Source organism: Triticum aestivum, chromosome 6D (assembly GCF_018294505.1).
Source record: "Triticum aestivum cultivar Chinese Spring chromosome 6D, IWGSC CS RefSeq v2.1, whole genome shotgun sequence".
Classification (NCBI taxonomy): Eukaryota; Viridiplantae; Streptophyta; class Magnoliopsida; order Poales; family Poaceae; genus Triticum; species Triticum aestivum.
The window spans coordinates 325,918,237-325,938,748 of record NC_057811.1 but is presented as its reverse complement, the minus strand read 5'-3'; the positions used below and the strand labels follow the sequence as shown (position 1 = coordinate 325,938,748).

At 41.3% G+C, this 20,512-nt stretch overlaps 2 protein-coding genes across 2 annotated transcripts; one reads left to right on the top strand and one right to left on the bottom strand.

The window, feature by feature from the left end:
• Positions 1 to 1,025: 1,025 nt before the first annotated feature.
• LOC123144896 (pentatricopeptide repeat-containing protein At4g36680, mitochondrial) lies at positions 1,026 to 2,837 on the bottom strand. The gene has a single exon (XM_044564153.1). It carries the CDS (start codon positions 2,757 to 2,759, stop codon positions 1,371 to 1,373), a length of 1,389 nt encoding a protein of 462 aa, XP_044420088.1. The 5' UTR covers positions 2,760 to 2,837; the 3' UTR covers positions 1,026 to 1,370.
• Positions 2,838 to 2,937: 100 nt separating this feature from the next.
• Positions 2,938 to 20,274, top strand: LOC123144895 (uncharacterized). The gene is made up of 18 exons (XM_044564152.1): positions 2,938 to 3,533; positions 4,282 to 4,687; positions 4,780 to 4,851; positions 4,931 to 4,993; positions 5,860 to 6,045; positions 7,048 to 7,420; positions 8,294 to 8,382; positions 9,685 to 10,419; positions 10,642 to 10,920; positions 11,675 to 11,830; positions 15,054 to 15,313; positions 15,411 to 15,840; positions 15,917 to 16,258; positions 17,063 to 17,867; positions 17,989 to 18,047; positions 18,870 to 19,331; positions 19,799 to 19,837; positions 19,946 to 20,274. Exons 1-18 carry the CDS (start codon positions 3,151 to 3,153, stop codon positions 20,126 to 20,128), a joined length of 5,322 nt encoding a protein of 1,773 aa, XP_044420087.1. The 5' UTR covers positions 2,938 to 3,150; the 3' UTR covers positions 20,129 to 20,274.
• The last annotated feature ends 238 nt before the right edge of the window (positions 20,275 to 20,512 follow it).

Here is a 20,512-nt window from a genome sequence, read left to right as displayed (position 1 = left end):
GGAGTATAGATCTATCTTCGAGCAGCAATACAAGTCACAGCTTCAGAAAAACACTACCCTGTGTTCAGCCCCAGCTCCCCTCTGCTTCTCTACTTCAGCTTTTTTCTAACAGATTGTTTTCAGTACAACAGCTGTCGTACTCGAATTTCATATCCCACAGCAAACCTTTAAATTACAAGAAACACAAAGTCTAACCGACATCAATTCTGTTATTATGGAGGAACAACACAGGTAAATAAATGGGAGTAAACTCTATAAGAAAAGCCATATTTTAGGATACCATGCAACTTAAAATATTTGGACTAAACCAGAGCAACATACTGGGCAAATACGCCTATTTATATTTTTGGGGTTTGGTACAAAGAAAATCCTGAAGCAGGAAATACCTAAAAGAAGGTTAACATAGAGCTAACACTGTATTAGGGAAAAAAGCACAAATAGATTACCACTAACCAGACACTAAAGGCATACCATCTCCTACATTACCGAAGTAAAACTAACACCAATATCATTAACGGTGAATCAGTGATTGTATCAATTCACTTGTGAAGTAGGATATCTCTTCGTCACTTTCTGTCCCTAATGTCTTGCTGATCTTCCAGGAAGTATTTGGTATAATATTAGTTGCTTAAAAATTTAAATGCTGACTACCCAAATTACCAAGTTATTCCCATTTCACTCTTCTTCTAATTATGCAATGCCATCGCAAGACAAGAGTTGCATGGAGAATGTGCATGACAATATCTCTTGGGCTCTTTGATCACAAGGTATTTACAGCAGCATGATTTGGCAAACCTGGCAGCTGCAGATTCCTGAAATAAATTACTACACACAACTCCAAAACATTAGAACATCTAAAATGCAGTTTTCTTATTACCACAGGTAGTTCATGGAAGCAAAGCAGGAACCAAACTCTTCTTAATTCGCGATAGAGAAGACAAAGTACCAGGACCAACACTGTTAATGGTGAAGCAGTCACTTCACTCACTTGCAGTGGTGCTGGTTTCACTGCACACCCTTGCTGCTAATAATAATTCAGACATCCATACTACTATTGATACAAAGTAAACTTGGATACACAAAACCATAATAACAATAAAAATGGCAATGCCCAATGATTTTAATTGAAGACAAGCATCACCGGAACAATATCGCCTAACATCGCGCACACTGCTCACAGTAACAGCCGACTCTTAATTCCGAAGTGACATAATCCTATAACTTATTCACGTTAGTATCCCACGAGCCCTTATCGAAAACGGCAACACCTTAGCGTCTACCTCTCCCCAAAGCAGCAGTAACAATTCTTCAATGTTGAGAATGAGCTCAATTCAAACATTCTAACCAAACTGAAACAAAGTACTCTTCAATTAAGCAGGACCCCTCGGCACTTCCTCATCAGTGGATGTCTCAGGTGAGGGCGTTTCATCATCATCAGATTCTTCTGACACACCTGTTTCCTCAGCAGCAGAATCTTTGAGTTCAAGTGCCTCGGTGGTAGCAGGCTCAGCCTCAGAGACTGGTTCTTCAGCTGTACATTCTGCGTGAGGGGTTGTATCTCCGTTATCTGAGCAGAACCCAAGCTCCTTTTCCAGCTTCTTCCATCCGGACAGCATAGTATCAGGGAACTTCTTCATCACCACATAAATAACCTCCTTCGCCTCAGCCACCCTGCCTCCCTTCGCCAACCCTTCAACAAATCCTTTCATTGTCTTGAAGTCTGGCACCTTGTGCTTGCTCATGCTTTCCCTGAAGATCTCCAAGGCAGTATCAAAATCGCCATGAGCAAACAGCGCTGCAAGCATGTGCTTATATGTGGCTGCATTCGCTGAGCACCCTTTGTCACCTAGCGAACGGTACAGCGCCTTGGCATCCTCCATCTTTCCATCTTTGCAATAGGCAGTCATGAGGAAATTGTAGGTGATGGTGTCTGGCTTTACTCCATCGGCCTCCATTTCCGCCATCACCTGGAGAACACCTTCCGGCTTGCCATTCAGTCCGTGGTGCATGGCCTTCACATTATATGTTGCATGGTCCGGCTTGCATCCGCTCTCCAGCATCTGCTTCCACAAAGTCTGGGCCTCCTCTACCTTCTTCTGCTTATACATGGAATCAATCATTGTGGTGTAGATGGTGGTGGTCGGCGAGATACCTTCCTCACGCATCCGAGCTATCACTTCGTGTGCCTTGGCGTCATGGCGGACCATACAGTGAGCCTTCACCAGTATGGCGTAGGAGATGGCGTTGGGGGTGATGGAGAACTCCTTGGAGAGCTCCTCGAAGAGGACCGGGACGCGGAGGTGGCGGCGGCACCGGACGAAGGCTGACAGGAGGGCGTTGAAGGGCATCGGCGAGATGGGGGATGGGAGGGACGGCGCGGCGGAGCGGAAGGCTTCGAGGGCCTTCTCGGGGAGGCCGGCGGAGGCGTATGAGCAGAGGATGGCCGAGAGATGCGGCTCGGTTGGGGAAGCTGGGATGTGGGAGGAGAGGAGCGCCTCGGCATCAGCATGCCGTCCGGCGCGGGTGAGGCGGCGTGCGGCAAGGGAGAGCGCATGGCGCGTAGAGCCGGCGGAGAGGGAGGCGGTGTCGATGGCCTCGAGGAGGGAGACGGCGCGGTCGGCGTCGTACTCGCGGCGGAGGCGGGTCTTGGCGGCCGAGGACGTGAGGGGGGGCGCAGTGGCGGTGGCGCAGAGCGTGCGGAGGAGGACGTCGGCGCGGAGGCTGCTGCGGCGGCGGAGAAGGGAGGCGAGGGCTGCCATTTTCGGGGGTGGAATTGGATCGCAGCAAGGTTTGGGGTTTTAGGTTTTGGGCGACAGAGTACAAAGCACAGAGTACAGCACAAGAGGAGTCTTGCTATGGCCAGTGTTGGGCCTACCTGGGCCGTACTGTACCAATTTTCTTCGCGAAGCCGAAATCCTAAGCCCAGAACGTATCGACGGTCCAACTCCTATACCATCACCACGTTCTCACCGGCCTTCGCCGTCACTGCGCCGGCGCGGCCACCGGCGAACGCCCTCAACTCGTCGTAGCGCTTAAGCTTCCTCTCCCCCGACCTCAGACTCCCCAGTCCCCATCGTGTGTCGGAACCGATGCGGCTAGAGCCAAAACCCTAACCCCTCGAAACAGCTGCCTCCTACTCGAGCTGCGGGCATGGACGCGCTCATCTCGGCGGCGCTCGAGGAGGTGTGCGCCCGCCTCTCCTGCGGAATCCCCGTCACCGACCTCTGGCCGGCGCTACGCGGGGCGCTCGAGGCGGCCGGCCTCCCGCTCAGCCCCGCCGTCAAGCGCGTCCTGTGGGCTCGCCTTCTCGCGCTCCCCGTCATCAGCCTCGTGGTGGGCGACGGGGATGGATCGCCCGTCGCGCCCGGCGATCCGGCGGAGAAGGACGTGGAGGAGGCAGAGCGGCGGGGCGTGCGGCTGGTGTCGAGCGCGCCGCTCAGGGACAACTTCCTTGGGATGTATGACCACATGTTCGCCAAATCGGAGCTGAGTGCCGTCCAGAAGGCCGCGCTAGAGCTTGTCGGGGCAAGCAGGTGCGCTCCGATGTGCATTTGAGCAAAGTATCATATTGGTTGCTTACTATCCCCCCTTCGTTTTCTATTAATCTGTGCCGAATCTCTGGCCCCCTTCGTCTTTGTACATTTATGCCTGACTTACCTGTGATCTTGTAATTCTTTGGGCTTAGGAGCTTCTGAGTATTGAGTCAGTTATTTTACATGTCTCCGTGACTATTTTAGTTATGAAGATTGGAGAATGTTCTCTATTCGGTCTACATATGAACCTCATTTTGGGATGTTTTCATGTGTGTGCTATAGTTTTTTTTTGTCCGGCGGGAAATTATTCGATTTTACTGCCCCCCCCCCCCCCCCCCCCCAATCATCCCACATACGACCACACATGTCAAATGGCAGGTTCAGTTGTGTAGAGTTTCCATGCTATCTTGCTTTGGCAGGCCGACATTGGCTCCCTTGGACACGTTTTAAGGGGTTTAAAGCCTGTGTCTTAAGTTTAACCAAGTCAAGTGATAGATATGATCTGGTAAAAGTTGGCATGGCATCTCCCTTTGGCCGCTAAAAGTTTCAGGACTACTTTCTCTCACTTATCAAGTTTAGGTAGCATAAAATTCATTTTTCAAATTTAACCACATTCTCCAACACAATTGCTACTGCTTTCTTTTTTTTATCTTTCTTCGCCATAATATATGAATTTGCAAATTAGCAACAAGATATCATGACTTTGGTAATAACGCCTGCGATATTTGTTTACCTTTTGTCATAATAGGACTGTTGGTGTAACACAGAATGATCTATGCAAAAAATTTCACATGAAAGGAAACAACTTCCATTTTATCGTAAAAAGCCTTGTATCACAGCGGCTGATAGTTAGACAATCAGCTCTCATAAAGGTGAAAGACAATGGGGCTGAGGGGGAAGAGATTTCACATAATAAGCAGGTTATTAACACCAACTCATTATATCTGTCCCGATATGCCAAAGACATGAATATGAATTCACAACAAAGAATTGAGATTACAAAACCTGAACTACTGGGGAGCAATGAAGAGACCAACATTGCTTTGCAAGAAGATGGAGCTTTGGCTGTAAACTTGAAGAATGACATATCTGTTCATGATTATCTTCCAGCAATGGAAGCCATATGTGAAAAACTTGAAAATGCCAGTGGAAAGGTCAATTGTTCTCTTCTTTTTCCATTTGATACTCTGTTTTATTTGTTTCTGATTTGCACATTTGCTAACCTGGGGCAATTATTTCCCTTTAGGCTCTTGTTGTATCAGATATAAAAGTTGATCTGGATTACAAGATGGCATATGGACACAGAGCATGGAGAAATGTAGGTTTGTTTATTATTGGTTACTGCAGATGTTCTCTATTTCCCTATTTCCTTCCTTTTGAGACTCCTTTTTCTTAAGGTATTGCATAGGCTAAGAGATGCACAGCTTGTTGAAGAATTCGATGCCAAAGTTGATGATAAGGTGATGTCAATGTTTCCTCCTGTTTCATTGTTATTTTCAGTTATTATTTATGCTATTATTTCATATTTTTTAGGGTTCATTCTTGTGGTTGCCCCCCATGAATCTCTAATTAGCATATTATCTATCTGTTGGAAGTCTGTTCTTCCTGGGATCTCCAATAACGCTCGAGTGCTAGGCGGCACTAGTTACTGTTACTAGCATTATTCCATTCCCTTGTTCAGTTCCTGCTGGAAACTTGCATATTGTTTTAGATTGAAGATTCAATTCCCCCAAGCCCAGGTCCATATTTCATCAAATAAACAGAAGCAGAACACATAAGGTGATTCCAGAGCCCAGACAGTACTATCCAGTTTAAAGACAGGAAAGGCCAGACTAGAGACACCACCATGACAGATACAGTCATGGATAGACAACTATGAACTCATACGTATGTAAGGACAGACCCAGTGCATAGAAGCTCCCACACAAGGTGGGGTCTGGGGAGGGATTATAGGAACCTAGTCTTACCCCTGCAAAGTGCAATGCAGAGGGGCTGGTTCAAATCCAGGACCTCTTGGCACAAGCGGGGAGGACTTCACCACTGCGCCAGGCCTGCCCTCCAACTCATACATATGTAACAACAATAAAACCATGGATAGACAGCTTATGAATGGCCTTAGTGATTACGAACTGCCTTATTAATTCAAGCAGTTTCATCCACCTTTTGGGCATTCTCCAATTGCAATGCTTCTTTCAGAGCTGCAAGAACACAATTTATTTGGCATAAGACTGCAGAATATTCAACTGCAATGCTCCGCCCTGCTGTACTCTATTACTTTGTTATATTTTTGCATACTTTGTTAATGAACTAGCTAGACCCTTTTCAGGTTGTTCGCTGTTTACGATTGCTGAAGAAATTTGATCCAGTTGAGTTCCAGTCGAAAAGTACAACCCAAGACTACAAAATTGGCGAGAAACGCCAGGCAACTGATCAAGTTATGGAGCTTCCATTAGAGAACTGTATATATGATATGATCAAAGCTGAAGGGTCAAAAGGTATAACCCTTGTCGAGGTACTTCTCTGAACCTTCCAACAGCACCACACAGTGCGCTACATTCCTTCATAGCATTGACACATTGCAGTGTTATTTGCTTCATTTCCAGGAGTACTGCTTTTCTCTGATAGTTGAATACTTGAATCTGGTTACGAGTCAAAACCAGATTGAAATGTTGACAGATTTGGTTGTTTTAGCAACTGCTTAGTTAATTTAGCAACTTGGAGGACATCAATAATTTCCCACGTCAAGATAGGACAAGCTCCTGAAAACAAACTTTTACAGCTTACTTTGGTTTAAACTTATTTTTTGATGTGCTACAACAGATTGGATAGTGTTCATCCACTTAAATATCTTTCTCAGTACCTATATGGTCTGCATTATCGTTATGACAAATCCCCATAATCCATATTCAAGGAAGTGAGAATTTCCATTGTCCAGTTCAAAAGGACTTCCAGTGTTAATAATCATAGCTGTAGTTCAACATCTGCACTATCAGGAATACAACGTGTATAGTGGCCTGCAGACTATCTATTGCTAGTTTGCTACCCACAGCTGTTAAAAGGTTTTAGTCATAGTGTCATATGGCACTACTGGCAGAATTCTGGTTATACTTGGACATAAACATGTGTCTTAATGTTTTATTAGCAGGCGTATTTGTGCCTATATTAGTACTTCTTTTTTTGCTTCTAACTGCATGGCCTTAACGAATTTATTTATTGAAATTTCATTTACTGCCCAACTTAAAAATGACACATGATCTTTTCTTTATGGCATAACATTCTTGCCAATACAATAACCTTCTGATTGTGGTTTCTAATGAAAAATTAGCTGCATGCCACAAAACGTCCTTGCACTATGAACCCAACAATGTGTTGTTGGTGGTGAATATACAAGGCATCTTTAGTGCACATCATTATGTAATACACATTGGTGTTGTTTATCTCATCTAATGTGGCAAATTAGTTATTTGTATTTCCTGAAATTAGTAACTTGTGTTCTCATATTACATACAACCAGCTTGGCAAACGTCTTGGGCATAAGAATTCAAGAAGGCTTCATAAAAGAGTGTCATCCATGCGCCAAAGATTCAATTTGACTTGGGATGCTGAAGTTTCAGATAAGACATCTCAGTACCGAGTTTGGACTTCAAAAGACTTTTTGCACTACAAATCTGGTACTGCTCTGCAAAGTTTTGAGGCACTCCCAGGTGATCATGTCAAGCGTTCCGATTCGTGGTCACTAGTTCCATCTAGTGGATTGGATTCTCATAGCTCTCATGGCAACAATAATGAACTCTTGTATGAAGCGGAATGCCATGATGAGCCAGTTGGACATTCTCTCCAAAGCAGCCATGAAGCTTGTGTTGGAGTTTCCCAACTAGTTAAACAAGGTACAGTAATCTAAATTCCTGTCGCTAACTGTGTATTCTCTCTGCGCTTTACATTTGTTTGTGAACTGCAAGCTGCCGTAAAAGCTTTATGGTATTTCACTATTTTTTCCACAAAATTTTAATTATGATTGGCTTCCACAGCTTTGAGTTATGACCACTCATAGATCCAACAAAATCATGTGCATGAGTTCCCAAAATTATCACATATGGAAGGGTATATTCTACAAACATACAAAATTTCAAGATCACAATCCATTGTATTTGTGTGATATGAAAAAGACATACTCTGTGAACACTATGCAATCTATATTCACTGAATACTATGAAATTTCGAACACCCTTTACCCTAAAATTTTCAGATAGTTCAAAACTTCTTTCATGATTTTCACACATTTGCAACATTTAGGGAATTCTTACCTAATATGTCTGCAATCAATAAGTATTGCAGCAACCTTGAGTGTACAAAATATTTCCTGTTTTTATTTATCTGTTGCCCTTTTTGTATGTACCCTCTCAGCCTCTCCATTGTTTCTCTAAGACACAGTTTGACTTAGAATGGTCTATGGTATTCTTTAATCTTGACCATTAATTTATTTCACAGAACATTTTTTTAGTAATGGCAAAATCATGATCGTGAAAAGAACTTTGAAATGCAAATCTACTGGTACCGTTTTGGTGCCAGTCAACCTATATATTATTTCCATTCTGAATAAATGTTGGTAGAAAATTACAAAAAATGAACCTCAAAATACATGGATGCGTTATTAAAATGTGTAGAGTGCACAAAACCACATGTTTAGGTCATATGGGTTGTAGAGAGGAAATACTGGTCAGTTAAATGCAGATAATCACATGTTTTCTCTTCTCTTTTAGATAAACTTGCTTTGGGTCGGAAGAAGCATCGGTGCCCCCCTTCAACTTCTGATGATCGACGACAGAGAAGGATTCTACACATGTTGAAGGTGCTTGCTAAGTATTCGTTAATCAGTTTTTTTTTCATATGAACCATCTGTTCAAATACAAATGTGCTCTAAATTACTGCTTTTACTGTGCTTGATCTGTGGCATGAAGTAACGCTCGCTCTTGACTTGATGCACTTCACAAGTTCACAAGAACATTAACATCGTCTGTGTCCTACTTGCGTACCTTTAGTTGCATCGCTTTTGCAAACATGAGCTCAGTTTATATATTGTAACCATTTTTGTGCACTTTTTTTTACAATTTACAGGAACATAACATGGTCTATGCTTCTGTAAATACTAGTAATTACAATTAAATTAATTTAATTGTAAGTGTTACTTTGTGCAATATGTTGTCTTCAGCAATTGTATCATAAGCCACAAAATCCCCTTCTCGTTTTACCCTTTTTAATAGGACTTCAATTATCTATTCATTTCGTGCACTAATCATTTGAAACTGCTGAAATGTGTTCATTAAGAGTTCTTTTAGTGAAAAAGAAACCCAAACCCCTTCCCTAAAAGTCACTCCTTTTGTCACTTACCACCCTATTAAGTTATTCGGGTCCATTGATTTTCATCTATAAATCATTCTACCATCTTAAGACACTCTTGTAGGGTTCATTTATCTCATTTTCTCACGAATTTCTGTTGAATTCGTGACACGTCAGCAGCCACAGACGAATGGGATCGAGCAGACAGCCTCGTCTGGTTTCTCTCCGTCTTTCTTAACAATAGCTTCCCTCTTAACTTACTGTGGCGTCACTGTAGGTGATAGACTGATATGACTGTGTCCCTGTGTATCCCATGTGTCATGTGATATTGGGATGGTTGCATGGCCTCTAATATGTCATGCTTCAATAAAAACCACCAGAATTTCACGATAAATTGTAAAAATGAACAGGTAGGTGTGTATATCTATGGTAAAATGCTTTCTGGTGATGCTGATAAACTAGAATGGCTTATAGGAGGCTACATTATCCCACGTAAAACTATGTCAGCCTGTGGATTCTGGCCTTAATATTCCTTATACCAGCATGCTTCTATCTGGGAAGTACAGCTCTATGGTACCAGTACAAGACTATTATCCTTCTTTCTTTTTTAATGTTTCATGTTTATCATTTATTTATTCCTCTTCATTTTTTTATTTGTAATAAATGAAAGCACTTCATAGTTATCTTAGTAGGACTTGCAAGAAGTAACATCATTTTTTGTTCTTTTGTGTACACACGGTCATGTCCATGCATGTTCGTGCACTCCTGAATGTCTTCTTGCATTTCATTGTTGCACCTTTTTTTTCCTTTGCAGAAAAAGAAATTTGTGCTAAAGGTGGAGTTACATAAATGGTTAGAGAGACTTGAGAAGGAAAATGGCAAAATGATGGATAGGAAAACATTGGCTCGCACGTTGAATAAGCTTCAGCAAGAGGGCAGCTGTAAATGTATCAAAGTCAGTGTCCCTTTGGTTACAAACTACACCCGCAATCGTCTCATTGATGTAATACTGCATTCTTCTGTTGGGGACTTATCACCAGAACTTGTTGATCAAATTAGGATGAGGCAGCGGAACTTTGACACTGAAACTCGTTCTGGTGCAGCAGCTAAACTGAAGCAAAATCAACATAAGACAGCCATACCTGGTCTGAGGATTTCACGCAGAGTTAAAGATAACAAACCGTTAATAATAGAAGCTATGCATGCCAATGGATTTATAGGTGCAAAAATGATCCGGGTGAAGCTGTTCCATAAATTTCTGTGGGTATATGTTAGTTGTTTGCCAGGTTGCTGCATACCAGCTGGTTATGCCGAAGAAGGGCAGCATGCCAAGGACCTTAATCAATCATCTCCGTTATTTTCGATGGCAGCAGCTATAAATGAAATGCCTGTCGAACTCTTTCTACAAGTTGTGGGATCAGCCAAGAAGATCGATAACATGATAACTAAGGTGCTTTCAGAACTTCCTACCGAGGAATACAACCAGCTCATGGACACTCATGCTAAGGGACGACTCTCACGCTTAATAAATATTTTAGATAAGCTCAAGGTAATGTTCCGTGTCTTCGATGTTTGTGAGAATCTAGAAAAGGAAAAAACTAAGAATACAAACCTGAAGTTCTTTTAGGTTGATAAGTGCCTGATGCATGATCTTATTTAGCAAAGTCAACTTCATGTTTATTGCGATTCAACTTCCATGATATCTTAATTCACTAGGGCGCAGCGGACTTGTAATGACCCAGTTCTGCACTTCTGTGGCTTTGTTTGCTAGTTGCTCCAACTTGCAAATGAACTTGTAGATGAGTCAGGTGTACCATCAGATGCTGCGCCTACACATTCAATGGAGCTCAGGCCTTATATTGAAGAACCAATACGAAGAATTCTTCCATCATCACATGTTAATTTGAATCATCGTCCAAAAATTCGGCATGATTTTGTGCTTTCAAAGCAGGAGTTTGTTGATGCTTACTGGGAAACATTAGAGTACTGCTATCTGACAGCTGGCTTGACTGAGCCGTTAAGTGCCTTCCCTGGCTGTGCTGTACCTGAGGTTGGTTATCATTGCTGTGCATTGTTGCAATATTATCTCAAAATAGTACTCCCTCCGATCTATAATTAGTGTTATTTTAGTTCAAATTTGAACTAAAACCGCGACACTTATTATGGATCGGAGGGAGTAATATTTTACTGTTGGTTTACCTGTTACCATCTTTAAATGCTCATTTTCTTTCTTATCCCGTTATGTACTTTGAAAATAATGTGTATATATATTTGTCAAAATTTGACTGCTGCATCATTGACTTAACTGTATAGTTCTGTTTACACTAACTTATGTTTCATTCTCTACACATCTTGCATTTCATTGTCCTTTCTGGTTGTGGTAAATGGTTTTGCCTGTAAGATCCTTTCAGCTAAAATGTTCCTGTTCATTTGAACGTCCAATGCTGGTCTGTTTTATAAATTCACGGCCTTCCAATTTTACCTTCTGAGTATATCTCAGTATCGTATTTGGCTGCTACTGCTGTTAACTGCTCCATCAATATTCATGATTTGGTGTTGCATTGCTGCTGCCCAAATCTAGTCAACAGTGTCGGCACTTTTAAAACCTGCTTTCCAGGATCTCGATATTGTCATACTGATATGTGCTTTTTAGTTCCTTGCTAATATGCTCTTTTTTATCATAAATGTTGCCAGCTGCAAGCATTTTGCTGATTGCCATTTTTTTTATATAATCTGGAAACAATATTTTCTGGCATTGGCAGTTCTACCTCATCGAGCTTTATATCGTACCATGTTTCATGCAGGTTTCTCATCCTCGTTCGTGGAGTTCTCGTAGAGTAATGACTATTGAACAACGGCGGGAGTTACAAAAGCGTATTAGAAAAATCAGTGAGGAGGGGAGAATTCCTTTCAAAGATTGTCTTGTAATCGCAAAAGAGTTGAACCTCTCTCTAGAGCAGGTATGAGCTCGTAATTTCCCTCCATCTTCATGTGAGGGCAATTTATTTGCAGCATTAGTCTGAATAGTATTTGACTTGGTTTTGCACTACCATTGAACTTATATGCTAGTGCTTTTCTACAACTTTGTGTTTTTGGGCATTCCATATTGAGGAAGGAGAAAATATATATTTCGAATTAGTTAAATCCAACGGAAAAATTAAAATGAAGGGTCAGCACAAAACCAGATAAATTGAACATCAGATTAAGTAGGAACCGCCTAATGCCTCAGCAATTACATACTCCCTCCGTTCCATAACGTAGTGCATATAGATTTTTTGAGAAGTCAAACCTCGCAAACTTTGACCAAGTTTGTGGAGAAAAAATATTTGCATCTAGAATGCCAAACATATATCATTACATTCATCATAAGATGTAGTTACATATTTTATATATTTGGTATTGCAGATATAGATAGTTTTCTCGATAAACTTGGTCAAAGTTTGACTTTTGAAAAAAAATCTATATGCACTACATTATGGAGTGGAGGTAGTATAAGTTTATTACTGAGGCAATCCTATGGTCTACACCCTTCTTACATACTGTAATCAAGATGGAAGTTGACCACACGGTAGTAAGTTCCATCATGTGCCCCCTTTGTCATGGAAATTGGGCATGCGACGAATGCTGAGCACGGGAAGGTGGGTGCTGCTCTAGTACCACCTGAGAGAGTAGAAAGCATTTCAGGAACAAGTCCAAATGTGTTCAACTGCTCATACAAAGGAACATCATGAACTGTTGAAGGAATAACTTTAATAAGACCCGCTAAATGTTTTTAGAGACATAGAAAACCAAAGGCAGTAATAACTTGATCCAAATATCTAAGGGGCATGGTATGTAAATTCCAAAGGATAACAAGAACTGTAGTTTTGTATTTGGACTTTTGGAGGAAATTTAATTCAATTTTTCTTCTTATTGGAGTAGAAATGGATATTGAATTATTTCTACTAAATGTCTGCTTGGGTTTGCTACCACAGTTGAATTGAGTTTGTAAAAATGGAGGCTCAATGTGTTTCCAAGTTGAAATAGAATTGGGCTTACAATTCAACTTTCTGTTTGGTTGCTAAAGAATCCACAGATAACATATAGGTCACCACCCAAAACCAAATCATATTTGGCTGCCGGAGAAATGGAATCACACATGTGGTCGAGTGGCTTCACCGTGAATCCCGGTGGAAGCAGAAGAGGTGGTGGGAGCTGGCTGGCGGCAGAGGCTGTGGGCTGTTGCCACCCGAGCCGAAGACAGGGAGGAGGAAGAAACAGTTCATGATGTCGGATGTACTTGAGATCTTGCTGGTTGCAGTCAGTGCCACAGGCTGCCATCTGAGCGTTATCCCCACCTAATAACTCAAAGGTGGAGGAAGAAGCAACCATTGTCAGAGGGGAGAATAGAGGAGGCGGCCAGAGGTGGAGGATGGAGATGCTGTACCAGATCCTGATGGAAGGGAAGAAGCAAGAAGATGAGGCGAGCGACTGTAGTGGTAGACGGAGGCAGGGGGGCTGTGGAGGTGTCAAGGGGACACAGGCTGACTGGTGGCCGTTGGCGGAGGTTGACAAAGGCACGGCATCGGATATGAGAGGAAGTAGGGGTGGCCTTCGAGCAAGCAGATCTTGCATTCAATTACAAAGAATTCAGAGTGTTATGGCTCAGTACTTTGCAAGGCCTCCCCACCCCCCCCCCCCCCCCCCCCCCCCAAATTCCGCTTCCAGATCCTAATAGCATTTGAACAGCCGATATTCAGAAGACTTGATTTCAGTTCCTGAATTCCAAGTCTAGTTCCAACATCCAAACAGGGTGTAATACAATATGGCTGACCTCATATAACTAAGAGTATAATTTTGACAAGCTAACATAACAAAAATGTGCAGTCTGGCTCTTTTGATTTGTCAAGGTTAAAGTTTGACTCCGCGTCACGAAATTCATAACTAGGCAGGCTTGCTTGTTACACTCTGCACTGTGGGATGAACGGGCAGATGGCCTCTTTAAGCCTATCCTAGTGAATCTTCATTTGACTTATTTTCTGCCATGCACATGCGTGTGCTCTTCGAAGTTTATGTGGCACATTTTTTCCGAACATGTACTTAAATGCATGCTATTTTGTATTAGAAGAAACCGTCAAGAAGGCGGCAAAAGTATACAAAACCACCAAAAGTGGCTGTCCTAAAAACCAAAACTAGAGGTATGAAACAAATAAAAACAAAACTGCCTAGCTAACCAAAACAGAAAGGAAACTAGGGGTGAGGGGCTAGTATTTAAGGAGCTCTGGCATACAATGGCAAAGTCAGAAGATCCTTTGTTTCTGCTAGTTTCCGGAGATCAGCTTTGCTGAGGATGCTATCAGCCATTGATTGGCCAGTTAACTAGCTCATGGTATGATACTATAAATGGAATTGAACAACAAATCTGAGCTCAGTGCCCCGGTGGGAGGTAGGTAGGGAGGGGATTTAGGCCATATTGCAAACCCCGACTGCTGCTGCCAGTCATTGGACCTTTAATTTTCGCATCTTACCCACAGTACAGAAAGGGAATTAGGGAACTCGAGAGAGTACTTAAGCCTGATGGCATACCCCAACAGCCTCCACTTGTCTGGTCCTTCCTACCTTGCATCTGCATCTGCTGCTGCTTGTTGTGGCGGCTGCTGCTGTTCGTGGTGGAGGCCTGGTAATATTAGGGCACAGGATTTGATGTATAGGACCACACTTAGAGAAGATACAACATTCATAGCATATAATTTGTTGATACTAATGAACCATGAAAAATCATGGAGCAATTGTAGCATATCTCCAACACAGGTCCACCTTTATTTCCTTTTTATGGCTTTCTTCACATATGGCCATGATTTTTTCAAGCAACCATATCTTAATTAGCACAACTCGCAGGACTTTTTTTCCATTGTGTTGGTACAATAAAAATATACAACTGTTAATTGTCTGATATGTGTACGTAAGCTACTCATAAGGTGTAAAGATTATATGGTCAGGAAGGCATTTTCTTGCATTTTTTCTTCAGTTTCAGTTAGTAATAGTGTCCTTAATTGCTTATCCTGCCAGCAGTCACTGCCTGCTTGTTTCTTAAGTTATGATTGTTTCATTATCCTAGTTAAAATATTGTTTATATCTGATTTGTTTTGTCCATTAGTTCCTATTCAGTATTACTGACTGGCAGGATTTTTTCTATTAATGTAGGTGCTTTGTGTTTCGTACTCTCAGAATAGACAGCTCAGCTTTCCTACACAAAAGCAGCAACGAGCTAGTTCTGGATCGATCTGTCAGAAAAGGAAAAGATCTGCTAATAAGGTTACCCTACGGTTTATTAAACAAAAAGTTGAAGCCAGTGGATCCTCTGGAAAGATATCAACCCAGTCTACCCTGGATGAGGGATTACCAGGGAGCATTTATGCATCATCCACTGGTAAAAAGTTCGTGTGGACATATGAATCTGACAGGTATAGTTTCGTTCTGCACCTACTACAGACCTTACTACTGGAGCTAAAAAAATGTTTCCCATCGTGCTGGAGCCTGATTAGTTATTATTATCTGCAGAAAACTGCTGATGATCTACACTAGATTTTGTGCAGCACGGGGACCCAAATGTCAATGGAACTCTCTCTCTGGTCTTCCAGCTGCACCACCTACATGTCGTAGAAGGATGGCATATTTAAATAAAAACATAAATATAAGAAAAGCTGTTGTCCGAATCTGTAGCCTTCTCAGAGAGGAAAGGAGATCGAAAGAGAGGGAATCCCATTCTCATATGTCAAATTCTAGTCATGAGAACTGTGTGGATTCAGATTCTGAGATATTCAATTGGGATTATTTTGAAGATCCAGAAATAAAAAATGCACTTGATGAAGTCCTTGAATTCATCCGAGTAGAAAACGTGAACCAGACCAGGAAAGCTGAGCCTAATAATGCAAAGTGCAACAATGATAATAATGCCAACGAGGAAATTCCAAGTGGGCAGAAAGAGCAGGTAAGTAATTGTCATTTAACCTGAACTTCCGACCTATGTTTTGGTTAATACCGATCTTTCACCTTGGATTAATCAGGTTATGCAAGGTGTTACCAGTACAAGCACTGCAGTTCCAGAAACTGGATCACGTGAGCTTGCAGAATTGCCTAGACAATCAAATGCACCCCATGCTAGTAACAGCGTGGACGGTCCCTGTGCATCTGATGAAAACATCATTAAGGTCAACAAAGATGAAACTACTAGAAGATATGGATGCAAATCTTTAGCAGTTGCCAATGCGATAGAGCTTCTGAAGTTGGTTTTTCTCAGCACATCATCAGGATCAGAAGTACAAGCTTCATTAGCTACAACCCTCCAGCTGTATTCACAGAGCGAAATTGTGGCTGCCTTTTCCTTTCTTAGTGAGAAGAAGTTCACGGTTAGTATTTGCTAACTTATGCAGTTAAGTTCCCATTGACATTGAATATCCAGTCTCTGCTATTGTTCAGTTTGCTCAGCCCAGCTCAGGTCTTTTGAACCATATTAACTCCACTTGCTTGCAAAGTGCAACATTTAGCTTCATTGCTTGTGAAACCTAGATATTTTCCTCCATTTCTTGCTGTGAGAAAACTATCCTTACAGTCCTACCACTTCTACTTACAAATAACTGTTTATAGGACTCGAAATTTGCTAACCATGGTTTGTGATCACAAAAATTATACTTCATCTGAAGCATGGTCCTATCAGTCCATCACACATCACCATTCAGAAAGTAACTCGATATAGAACTAACATGTACAAATATAAGCTTGTGGTGGGGGAATAGCATGAACGTAGATGTTGGGTTCTGATGTTGAGAACTGGAAATTCATTATGAAGCCGGAATCTAAACACGATGTGATTGCCTGGCTAACATTGTCTGGATTTATGAATGTGGTGATCAATGCTGCATGCACTTATGTTTATGCCCGTGTTATCACAGCCTTTACTTTCCCCATGTTATAAGCACCTGAGTTTGCAGTGGAGCTATGCTGATAATCTTTATTCTTAGCATGTGCTGTAAAGGATGATTAGTCTGTTCAGCATCTTCACTGTTATCCTGTCTGTAATCATGTCAGGAATCATAGAGTTCCTTCAATTCTGTAATGAGCTGGAGCAGACAGTTTGATTTTAAGTCTAATATGTGATATAAGACAACAGCTAATTTTGTACCGCTGTTCTTACTTCTCCCTGCATTTTGCAGGTTAGTGGACATGGAACAAAGCCATACACCCTTTCTAGAAAATTCTTCTTCAAGGCTTCTCATTCACCCTTCCCATTTGGTTCTGGAAAAAAGGCTTCTGAATTTTCCAACTGGCTTATAGGGCAGCAAAGGAACACTGCAGACAATAGAATTTATTTGTATCCAGATGTAGAATGTGGAGAAATTGTTTATCTCTTTTCGCTGGTTTCGTCTGGAGAGTTGTTCATTTCACCTTCCTTGCCAAGCGAAGGAGTTGGTGATGCTGATGGGCCTAATAGTTCCAATCCTTTGGTTGAAGATACCAGTGGACTAAATGATGGTACTCACAAACGCAAGGCTGATACGGTGGAACAGGAAAGCAGTGCGGCTAAGAAAAACAAACTTTGCTACCGCCGTGAGAAAGGTTTCCCTGGTATCCAAGTTGCTCTGAATCAGGACAGAATTCAAACAAGCTATCTCACGCAGGAGTTACATGATAAAGAGTGCCTTATTTTTAGTTTAGCCCAGGAAATGAGCATGAGGGATGTTGATTCACAGGTTGAAAGCCCCGACACGTCACTGTATTTAAACAACTCCAGTTCATGTCGACATATGCTGTCTGAATCTCATTTGGAAAGCTCTTATAATGGATGGCCTTGGGATGCTATGAAAATATATGCGGACCAGTTACCATCATTATCTTGTAATCAAAATGAATCGTCCATATTGTCCTCTGATCTGTTCAGAAATGCATTTTATGTTATTTATCAAGGTGGCGAAGGAGGAGTTAATTTGAGAGAATTGTCACAGGAACTGCATCCATTAGGTACTTGCTGTTCTCATGAATAATCATTTGCGTAGTTTTTTATAACTTAGTTGTTGCATAAGGTACAGTCTTTTTTTTTTGGTAGGTATAGTTCATTTTGTTTTGATCTTATCCACTGCAGGCACACAGTTAGTTGATGTGATTGTTCATACACTCAAGAGATTTCATCTGGCCATGGAGGTAAATCTATAAACTTTTGTATAATAGACTAGTTGTGTACTTGTTTATCTACATATTTATTTCTGTTTAGCAAGAGGTCATTCAATTCACTTCATTCAACACCTAGTTGTGACTATTTCCACTGTGTTCTGGTTTGTTATCAGTTGTCTATAAAATTCAACTTACAGATTTGTTACCAACTTTATATTTATAGAAATCTGTAGAGGGTAACATAGCTGAAAATGTATATCTGCAGGATTCTGCTACAAACTTTTGGTCATGCCAGTGGAATAACAGAGAAAACATGAAAAACAAAGTCGAATATGTACACTCAAATTCTTCAATTTTTTTACTATACATAAAGCATTTTAATTTTAAAATGAAATCGGTTTTCATATTTTTCAAGCATGTGTATTGGAGACCTTGCAGATCTATCAAAAAACAAATAAAAAAGAGCAGAGGAGTATATATCTGCTTCATAGATGTGAGAGAATGTAGCACCTTGTACATACTAGGCACTTTTTTTTTTGCAAGAAGTACATACTAGGCACTTTAACTGTGGTAAGATGGAGAAAACCAAGTGCAGATCATGTGGCATTCTTCAATCCTGTGGTGTTCACCTTTTTTAAGGATGCTAGCTGTCTTGCCTGTTTTCTTTCCTTTTTGAGATGAAGCCTTGAGTTGTTAGAGCAATGCATTACTTTTAAAATTCGAAGCTGTCCACGGCTTCTGTTATTTCATCCCTATTTATTCATATATGGGAGTCACCATGTCTGCTCAATTGTATTTCATCCCTATTTATTCATATATTGGAGTCACCATGTGTGCTCAATTGCTTTATAGGTCAATGCGTACGATGGTTTCCAGATCGTTGACTCATTACATAAGTCAAAGTATCATATAACCACACTTGCAGAATACAGCCATTGCAGCTGTTCACAAGCTCCAGGTTCTCAAATAATGAAGACTGGAGGCACAGAAAATGTATTGAAAGAGAAGCATGCCATGTCTAGTAAGCAGGGAACTGTAAAAAAACTTGGTGATGGGCACACAGTGACAATTCTTAGTGGTGAAAGCAAGTCAAGTTCATCTCATATGTGCAGTCAAAATTGTGGAGATAAGGAAATACTGTCTACTCCATCACAAGACAACATGGAGAGTGATAGCTGCCATGCTTGTGAAAGGCATATTTATCACCCTATATTGCCATGGATAAATGGTGATGGCAGCATCAATAGTACGGTCTATGAAGGTTTAACTCGTCGAATTATTGGCTATGTGATGCAATATCCAGGAACAGTAGAGGTGCGTATCTATTTTTATCATCTATATCTGCTTTTTATGTATTTGGAAAATTTTGTGTACCACTAGTTGTGAACTCTTGAATCAGCCCTACTTCATAATAATAGTGTATTTTGTCATGATTTTGACCAAGCATCCTGTTATTAAGATCGTAGGAAAACTTGTTTTACTTCACGCATTCCAAACAACTTAACATGTGAAACCTATACTGAGAGAATTGCAGCTTTCAAGTGGTAGTTCGAAAAGAATGCACCCTTGCTTTGTAAAACAAACATATTCCTTATACACGAGAACCAAACTTACTATGTTTGTGTCCTTACTTTTTGAGGAAAGGTGACACTTCACACATTTACAAGAAAAATCTCAGGTCTTCCTATTCGTATGGTCTTCGAAATTGCTTTATGTTTCACCTATCGTTGTCAACATGGTTATGTTAGAAGTTCTGATCGTATGCTTTGCTGTTATGTTAGGACGATGTTATCCACAAGATGGATGTATTGAATCCTCAGGTATGTTACCTTTGTCTATTTGTGCCAGTATCATCTATATTCAAACGATTGCTGTTTAATGACAATGATGTACGCTTTGGCTCGTACATTGTCTTGCTGTTTTCGCAGACATGCAGGACCTTGTTGGAGAAGTTGACACTTGATAAACACCTCTATGTTCGGGTGTTCGAAGAACCTGTGCCTACGGCTCCCACCATATTGCAGAGTCTTTTCAGTCGGGACACCTGTACACAACCATGCAAGCGTAGAAGGCGTTACTTCTCTAACTCAACGAGCACATTCATGTTATAAGAGGAACTTGGTTTGTGTGCGAAGTTTTGAAAAGCGTTGCCTTGTCTGCTTGTGTGGAATTGTAAACTACATCCGCGGACACTGAATTTGAGTCATATATTCTTTTTGGTCACTGAACTTAAATATACTCGAAATATGTTCACTAAGAGCTTCTGAGTTGCACTTCATCCTCCAGTGAGGACTCGTCGTCTCTCCCTGCCAATGCCGGGGGTCCAATCCTGCTGCTCATCTTAGTGGGAAATGAATCAAACGGCTGTGGATGTTGTAGACCTTTTGTCACATCCCAGATTTCCCTCCAAATCTGGTATATTAAAATTTTCACAGGATTTTTTAGAAACACCCATGTTTGCCTAGGATTTGACTTTGAATTGTTTGATTGTTTGC

Bases quoted from the DNA above. Each gene is read 5' to 3' on its own strand.
- LOC123144896 (XM_044564153.1), bottom strand. From the start codon at position 2,759: ATGGCAGCCCTCGCCTCCCTTCTCCGCCGCCGCAGCAGCCTCCGCGCC.
- LOC123144895 (XM_044564152.1), top strand. From the start codon at position 3,151: ATGGACGCGCTCATCTCGGCGGCGCTCGAGGAGGTGTGCGCCCGCCTC. The intron at 10,921-11,674 runs GTTGGTTATCAT...TGTTTCATGCAG, and splicing joins CTGGCTGTGCTGTACCTGAG to GTTTCTCATCCTCGTTCGTG. The intron at 16,259-17,062 runs GTTAGTATTTGC...TGCATTTTGCAG, and splicing joins TTAGTGAGAAGAAGTTCACG to GTTAGTGGACATGGAACAAA.